This window comes from Periplaneta americana, chromosome 15 (assembly GCF_040183065.1).
Source record: "Periplaneta americana isolate PAMFEO1 chromosome 15, P.americana_PAMFEO1_priV1, whole genome shotgun sequence".
Classification (NCBI taxonomy): Eukaryota; Metazoa; Arthropoda; class Insecta; order Blattodea; family Blattidae; genus Periplaneta; species Periplaneta americana.
Genome location: NC_091131.1, coordinates 20,019,398 through 20,028,742, shown reverse-complemented (window position 1 = coordinate 20,028,742; position 9,345 = coordinate 20,019,398). Strand labels below are relative to the sequence as shown.

The 9,345-nt window shown below is 34.6% G+C and overlaps 1 protein-coding gene across 3 annotated transcripts in view; it reads left to right on the top strand.

Annotated features, from left to right (window-relative positions):
- Window positions 1–778: 778 nt before the first annotated feature.
- The window catches only part of LOC138714699 (protein C-mannosyl-transferase DPY19L1), a 52,248-nt gene continuing 43,681 nt past the window's right edge, over window positions 779–9,345 (top strand). Inside the window, exons 1-4 of one of the 3 annotated variants that reach the window (XM_069846765.1) lie at window positions 779–796; window positions 1,104–1,298; window positions 4,709–4,821; window positions 8,139–8,276. In XM_069846765.1, coding sequence (XP_069702866.1) covers window positions 1,115–1,298; window positions 4,709–4,821; window positions 8,139–8,276 — 435 coding nt within the window. In that variant the 5' untranslated portion in view covers window positions 779–796; window positions 1,104–1,114. Of the gene's footprint in view, window positions 797–848; window positions 1,299–4,708; window positions 4,822–8,138; window positions 8,277–9,345 lie in introns of those variants that run through there. The other 2 variants (XM_069846764.1, XM_069846768.1) reach the window with 2 other exon arrangements.

The window sequence follows — 9,345 nt, the reverse complement described above, 5'->3', positions numbered from 1 at the left end:
CAATATTATTCAAACAATAGGTATCTATAGTTTGTTATCGAACTGCTACTTCCGTTGACTTTTTCTTTTCAGGGACTCATAACTGGCGGTACCTATAATGGATCTGTTCCTAAAATATAACTGAAAAAATAGTTACTGCTTAAAAATTAAGTGGTTTTTTTTTTGCGTATGTGTGGAGGGTGACAACTATAATGCATCTGTTCCGTTTTTTTAATTACAAACTGAATAATTAAAGGAGCTTCCAACATTATTTGTAATACTAATAACTTTACCTGTACTTAGGCTATATATGATCCAGTTTTAATGTATAGCTCAAACATGAAGATACCAATGCATGACAATATTAATTAAAATAATTAAATTTAAAACAAAAATATTTGTAATAAAACATATATACAGACTATAAAAACAAAATATCAGACTCGTGATTAAAAATTATGGTTTATTTAACGACACTCGCAACTGCAGAGATTATATCAGCGTCGCCAGTGTGCCGGAATTTTGTCCCCCAAGAATTCTTTTACATGCCAGTAAATCTATGACATGAGCTTGTCGCATTTAAACACACTTAAATGCCATCGACCTCGGCCGGGATTGAACCCGCAACCTCGAGCATAGCAGGTCAGCGTTACTACACTACCGAGGGCGACATTCATGATTATATTATCATAATAACTTTGCAAAAGGTAATACAGTATTGAAGAAAATATCACGAAAGATAATCAAATATTACCGCCCAATTGCTGTCATATGCGCATGTGTAAACCCACGACTTAGAGGAGAAAGTTGTGAGAAGGTCATAAACACTGCCCTAAGAGATAAGAGTTACTGAATAATACCGATAATACTTTTATACACGAAGCATATTTCGATAGCGATATTTTTTCATGGATATTTCGCGTCATCAGTCACAGGTTTATAAATGACAACCACGTATCCGTGACAAAATATCGGTTTGTGAAATATCGGCCATCTCTAGTTCAAGCATTACTTACAAGATTGCTCTGTTATAGAGAGTAAAGTTACTTTCTTGCAATTTAATATCTGCTTCGCTTTGCTTTCCTGTATCCTTCTTGTAAATGTTGTGTGTTTTGATTTGTTAGATTGTTTAAAAATGGCGACGAAGCAAGTTAATAGTAGTGAAAAAAGAAAACATTCAATTTCCACATCTGTCCAAAAGAAAGATAAGTCACAGAAAACTCCGAAACCTGACGTCGCAGTGAAGGAAGGCAATGCGGAAATTAGCAAAAAAGAAAAGAAAAATGGAATATTCTACACAGTGTCATTAGTTTCTTTAGGTACAGTATGTCAGAGTAATACCGGTGCTAACATTGGCTATGATACCATTAGTTGTAGCAGTGTAACACGTGACATGAATTACGTTATGACTGAATAGCAGTCTGAACATCTGTATGGACGTTATTCTTGTTTATTTAATAATAATTTATCTTAATTTTAAGTTGGTTAAAGTAGAATGATGTAGGTTATGTTAACTTATTAGGCCTATAGGTTAGGTTTGCGTATCGTCACACTAGAAATTGAAGTGAGAAAAAAACACCGGACAACTAACATCATGTAAATTTCTTCCTGATCTGAGAAACTGCATTTTGAAACATGACAGGATCATAATTATATCGCATTTCAGTTTATCCGACGTTCACCTCCGACAGATTACATATTTTAATACTGCAGTGCCTGATATTCAAGGGCTGCAGGGCCCAAAATAGTATATTACATTTATTCTGATACATATAATGACAGATTCTGTGCACTCTAGTACTAACTTCGAAGTCTTTTTGAATCCATATGATATAGTGAAGGTTGCAGAAACACTAATGAAGTCCTTAGAACTAGTGGCTGAAATTACGAACATGACAAGTTACGTGTCTCTCCCTATTAAGAAATGATAATATCTATATACCTACGTATTTATGCGGTTTATTTCAGTGAATCACCTTTGTTATTCTTTGTAAGGGATATTATCATAATATTTTGTTTGTGTCAATTTCACATTATTCCAGAGTTTGTTGGCGTTCTGATGTAAGTGAGATAGGGGGAAGTATGAATTATCTTTACCAAAATTTATTTAGATTTTCTTTAAGATATACTGCATGAAATAGGCCTAATCTGATCACTCTTCATACTCGTTCTACTTTCTCCATGTCACGCACATCATAAGCCTCGCTACATCCTTCGTTAGTTCAAATAAAATTAATTTCGTTATAATATAACTTAACTGTAACTAGAGGCATAAGTATTACCAGCTCTGGTCAATCACTTCGGAATTTAAAAACGTATGTAATGGAACAGAAATGGATTAGAGAAGTTCCTTTTAGCGCCAATAAAACCCACGTTGTGTCAACCCACTTTATCATCTAAGAAACAAATGTAAATAAGCAGCCTTTAAATTTAATTGATGATAATCTCTGGTCGCATTTATGATGCTAAGCTATTGATACGTGGAATGAATCGTATTGATACATCACATGCCAATTTCTTACATACCGGTTACATACATACATACATACATACATACATACATACATACATACATACATATACATAAGTGCTCTGCCCATGGGCAAGTCTTTCACTGCAAACCCAGCATTCTCCAGTCTTTCCTATTTCCTGCCTTCCTCTTAGTCTCCGCATATGATCCACATATTTTAATGTCGTCTATCATCTGGTATCTTCTTCTGCCCCGAACTCTTGTCTCGTTCACCATTCCTTCCTGTGCATCCTTTAGTAGATAGTTTCTTCTCAGCCAGTGACCCAACCAATTCCTCTTTTGGTCTTTCTGATCAGTTTCAGTATCATTCTTTCTTCACCCAGTCTTTCCAACACAACTTAATTTCTTATTCTGTCTGTCCACTTCACACGCTCCATTCTTTTCCATATCCACGTTTCAAATGCTTCTATTCGTTTCTCTTCATTTCATCGTAAACCAATCTCTTATAACCTGCAAAGGCTACACTTGGGTTTCATCAGGGAGTCACATCCTGTGCATTTGTCTTGTAAGGATACAATATCCCGTCAGTAAGTGCATCTTGCTGCACTCGGACTTGAGTCTGATTCTCGCTTGGGCTGATTACCTGGTTGGGTTTTTTCCAAGTTTTCCCCAACAGTAAGGCAAATGTCAGGTAATCATTGGCGAATTCTCCGCCTTATCTCATCTCGCAAAAAAAAAGTATATTACCTTTGACTTGTTCACATCTTAAAGCTTCAATGCTGATGTAAGATAAATGAATAACTAAAATGAAAAATGAAAAATACAATCCTCATGTCCTTTTCAAACCCAGAATACTGTATGTACTTTGTTATCTGCGCAATCACTTTTTTTAGCTGTATTTACTTTTAGTCGCTTTAACTTTTAGGCCATAACATTCAACTAGATTTAGAAGAACCAGTTACAAAATCTGAAACTTCCAAACCTGTACTAAAAGTGCTGGCATTAGAAGCTGTGAACAATAGATACCCACCAGAAGAATGGTTACATATCTACACAGATGGGTCTACTATCGATAACAACTCAGGATCAGGAATTACGTGTGCGTTATTCTCATTTCATCAACCAGCAGGACATCATAAAACAAATTTTGATGCGGAAATAATGGCTATTCATATCTCACTCCAACACCTACTATACAGGATAGATAAATTTCAAAATGCTGTCATTCTCTCTGATTCTAAAGCAGCATTATATGCAATAAATTCATATAAAATGATGTCAATCCAAATTAAAGAATGTCACAAAATGATCCAACAACTTCAAAAACTACAGAAAAGAATTCAATTGCAATGGATACCTGCACATTGCGGAATTGTTGGAAATGAAACTGCTGACTTTCTTGCCAAAAAAGGATCCATTTTAATTCAGAATACAAATACAAGCCTACCTTTTACATCCATCAAAAGACTAATTAAAAATAAATATAAAATCAAGCACTATGTACCAAAGCCAAAGATAAAAAATGGAGCATTTTAATAAAAATCCAGAAATTATTCCAGAAATCTCACGTAAATCTGCAGTAGCAAAATTCAGACTGCTTACAGAACACGATTATTTTGGCCAAACACTTGAATAAAATAGGAATTTACACAAATCCAAATTGCCCTCTATGCAACAAAGAAGAAGAAATGGCTGAAGATAATCTCATAACCTGTGAAGTTCTACCTGATGGATCCACCACAGAGAAATATTGGAGAGCAAGAACGCTAATGGCTTCGTTGCCAAAGCCCGGCATTAGATAACAACAACAACAACAACAACAACTTTTAGGCCATATTGCGACTGTTTGTAGTTGATTATTGGGAATGCCTAGTTTTGTTGTACTGTATTATTCCGGGTTAATGGGGATCCAATCCGACATTCGCTTATATTTAACTGAAATTAGTTAGTCATTCGAGGAAAACCAGGGAAAACCTCGACCAGACTGATCGGCTTCGGAAATCGAACCCTAGACTTCCGAATGCGGGTCCAGTGTGTTACCACTTGTACCAACTTTGGCATTTGATTTTCATTCACGAATAAATAAAATGTCAGTGTCAGGTACAAATACAAGTGCAGGATGTAATTCTGTCACATAGGAATTTTAGCAACAGCCATGCCTGTAATATGTAGGCTAAATAAATTGAAACTTCTTTCTAATCCATTTTTCACATTTGCCTATACATGACACAGTGCTAATATTGTGCTTTATTTTCACAGCATTTGGGTTTGCTTGTTTGCACATTTACCACGTTGCAACAATGTTTGAAAATGATAGACATTTCTCCCATCTCTCTATGCTTGAAAGAGAAATGACCTTTCGCACAGAAATGGTAAGTATTATTGTATTATTTTAATGTCTTATATTTATTTATTGTATTACATTGTGGACAAAATTCCTTCACTCGTATATTGAGAAGCATTTGATATTTTCAGTTCGTCTGGCTGCGAAACCAGTCGAATCCCGGTCGGGGCAAGTTACCTGGGTTAGGTTTTTTCCGGGGTTTTCCCTCAACCCAATACGAGCAAATGCTGGGTAACTTTCGGTGCTGGACCCCGGACTCATTTCACCGGCATTATCACCTTCATATCATTCAGACGCTAAATAACCTAGATGTTGATACAGCGTCGTAAATTAACCCAATAAAAAAAAATATTTTCAGTTTCGGTTTTCAGTGCTGTCATCAGCTCCCTGTTGTCTACAACATATGATGGGGGGGGGGGAAATTGTACGTTGTCCCTTTAATATTTCGCAACAGTTGTTAGATTTCATGTACATTATTTCTGAATAAATTGACAATATCTGTTAATTGGCAATGTTATTTGGTTTATTATCAAACGTCGTGTCTGTATGCACATGTATGGTGTTTGTGTAGCATAGTTAGAGCCTAAATGTTCTGCAAAATGCCTTAAATTTTGCATATTTAAGTTGTTGCTTCCTATTTTAAGAATAAGTTCCTATTTTTTTGTTTCTAAAAAGACATTTGAAGATTATTTAATTTAGTTGCTGTTTTAAGTCATTTTAACAATTAAAATTGTATTGCCTTCTCATCTGTAAGTTTAATGTTAACTATTCCACAAATGTAGAACTTATTTAACTATCCAAAACAGAATTACCAGTAGTCTATATTTAAAATCTCCTCCTATAGTCCTGTTGCTCTAATTTCCGGCAGCCAATCGCATTGCAGGTCGGCTACATTTAAACGTGTGCATCTTGTGATTCGCTGATGAAGACGTTATTCATTTCTTAAGGCTCGATAAATACTTAATATATTCGCCCGCCATTTTGGCTCTTTCGTTGGCGTTCGCAGAAAGCACACAAAGACGTTATTTGCCGCTCAATTATTTGCTGAAGTACAGTGCGTTTGATTTATTATCATAGGAGCTACGACATGATAATGTTTAACGGTGTGGCAAATAGATTCCTCATCTGGTAGCTCGGCAACGAAAGAACAAAAATGGCGAACGATACTACCTACCTAGACTTCATAGAGCCTTCACTTCCTAAGACGTAAGCAAAGAGGAGGAGTCACGTCAGGAATAACAGCATCTGTCTAGTTGACAGAACCTAACTGTGCCACAATTGTAGCTCATAACCACAGTAGCAACGCCAGTCCAAGGCTATATAACAAGATAACAGCGAAATTACCAAACATTCAATTTGATTGTTGTTGCCAACAAGGCATCATTCATGAGGCAACTAGACTAGAAGATAATGGAGTAGGATGGCCAGTTCCTTTCCTCTTCCATTGCATATTTCGCCAACTAGCTACATATTACACTAGTCAGACTTCAGATGCATACAAACAATTGTTTTTCCTCTGACACATATCGTCAAGTGAGATGTACTGCCTAATAAATAGATGTACAGTACATATCAGCCATAACCTCAATCAGAGGGTTCAGTTTGATAATGCTCCTTATTTTTAAATCAATTAAAAAGTTGCTGTTTAGGGAGGAAATATAAAGGTTTAATTACTGTAATATCTGTGTTCTTTTTATCTTTTTACTTTTTGTGAGTTAAATACTTGTTTTAAAATGTTGTGGAATGCCTCCTGAGCACGAGTATGTGCTCTTTCTGGGGGTGCTAGAGTGATTTTATATATATAAAAAACAGTATGCATCTTTATTCTAGCAATAAAAATTTATTATTATCATCATTATTATTATTATTATTATTATTATTATTATTATTATTATTATTATTATTATTATTATTATTATTAATGCTTTAGTATACATTGGTGCGATCGAAACTCGAATATGCATCTGTAGTTCGGAACTCGATTACAACTACGGACTCGGCTAAATTAGAAAATATACAAAGAAAATTTATATCCTTATGTTCATTCAGATTTCTGCCCATTAATTCCGGGTATAGTTATGAGAGAAAATGTGAATATTTTAATTGTCAAAATCTATATGCTAGATGCCATGAGCTAGATTATCTGTTCTTTTGTAAAGTCCTCAAAGGTGATATATCCTGTGACTCTTTCTTAAACAATATTACCTTACGTATTCCAACAAAAGATATGAGAACCCACAAACTTTTCTATAAGCTTATTAGAAATTCGAAATTTCTTTCACCAGTCTCCAGATGCATTAAAAATGCCAACATGCATGGCTGCGAATTCGATCCCTTCAATGTATAGATTTTGTTTGCTCTTGGCAACGATTTATCATTTATGTATTCTTTTAGGCATTATACTCAATTATCATTGTCTCATAGTGTTTTTAGTTATGTATTTTAAAGTCTTCCATTATTTATCCATTCATCGTCATTATTGTAATTAATTGTAATTGTATTTATGTGTAATAATTATTTTTGTATTATGTTTTTGTTATATTCTTTGTGCTGAACTGTAATTGGCCACTGGCTGTTGTACAGCACATTAAATATAAATAAATAAAATAAATAAATAAAAATTATTATTATTATTATTATTATTATTATTATTATTATTATTATTATTATTATTATTATTATTATTATTATTTAGGCAATTTCCATTAGTGAAAAATGCAAACAGTATTGTCTCTAAATACTGGAATACAGGAAATAAAACAAATCTGTCAAATGATGAAAGGTAAGTTAATTAGTACAGTTGTGGTAGACAGAAGTCTGTCTACACTAGCATGCTTCAAATATCCCCCAGTTACGCCATTTTAAGTAGAACGATTTTTTTCTGTGATGAAAACTCTTCTGATAGAAAGTAGAATTTAGCATAAGAAAATCTAAATACTGTATATACCTTGTAATGAGCAAGGTGTGTTGCGTGAATATCTTATAACTTATTTACAACTGGCTTTTAAGGAATCCGGAGGTTCATTGCCGCCCTCACATAAGCCCGCCATCAGCCCCTATCCTGAGCAAGATTAATCCAGTCCCTACCATCATATTCCACCTCCCTCAAATCTATTTTTATATTATCCCCCCATCTACACCTCGGCCTCCACAAAGATCTTTTCCCCTCAGGTCTACCAACTAACACTATTGCATGAATATCACATAAATTAAGTATATTAAGTATATTAAAAGTATATTAAGTATATTAAAATATATTATTCTTTTCCTTAAACTATGTATTTTAAGTATTACAAATGCCTAAACATCCTGACTCTAGTCATGGTACTGTATTGTGTGTTTCAGGGTCTATATTATTCCTACTATAAAACTCTAATTGAAGCCCCAACATTTGCTGATGGCTTTCACCAAATCACCAATGATAACTTGACTGAATATCCATCTGTCATCAACACGTTACAGAGGTTTAATCTGTATCCAGAAGTAAGTTCTTAAGATCTGAATTTTTCTTTTCAGTCTGAACTAGCTTAATTAAGCTGGTAGTACGAGGCGTGTTCTTAAAGTAAGTTCCGTTTTCACGAATGGTAGCCATTAACTGTCCAGTTTGTTCTAGCAGTTTGGATTGTTGAATGTCCATGTATCTATCTCGCAATTCATGTAATATTAATAAAATTATGAACATTTTTACTTACGAATATTCTTACAGTGGACATTTATATACTATGGACCTTTTGGTTACTGGACATTTAACTGTTACCCTTTTTACTACGGACGTTTTGTGATATGGACGTTGTCCTGCTGGACATTTTAACCTGACAACGATTTCCTCATCTTTACCTTCTTTTTTGCTTCTGTTTTTTTTCTTTCTGTTCTTTCTATTTTATTTCTGCCTCTTGTTATTGTCCTATTTGTTTCATCTTTATCCTCTTTTTCCTAATCTTCCTTTTTTATCTATCCTTTCCTTTCTACCTCTTCCCCTTTTTGTTCTTTGTTCTATTTTGTATTTTTCTTCTCTTTGGCCTTATTATTCTCTTTTCTCTTTTTTGGCGGCCTTTTTTATTTCTTCCTTATTTTTCATCTCTTCCTCATTTTCTTTCTTCTGCATTTTATCTCTCGTCCATATATTGACTACACCCCAACTCTGGTTACTAGCAACAGGCATCTGTAATGAACACCGATCAAAATACCCCTCATTTCTCGTGAAAAACAACAACTGAATAGACTACAGTGGACTTTTTTGGACTTTGTTGCCAGCAAAAAACTGGCTACATTAAGAAGATTGATTGATTCTTTTCCTTTTCATCACTGCAATCGTTATTTTGCGCATGCGTGTTTTCTTCTTCAGTCCTCAGGCAAGCTGTACATGCAGTTTCAGAGCTTCAGTCCGTGTGTGTGGTTAGTTGTGATCAGTTGAAATGTTTAAAGTGATCGAGCACCCCGCCGACTGTGAGCTGCGGTCTGTTATCTGGTTCTTGAATGCGAGAAACATCAAACCAGCTGACATTAATCATCAACTTTGAGAGGTGTATGGTGATGATGCCATTAGTGATGG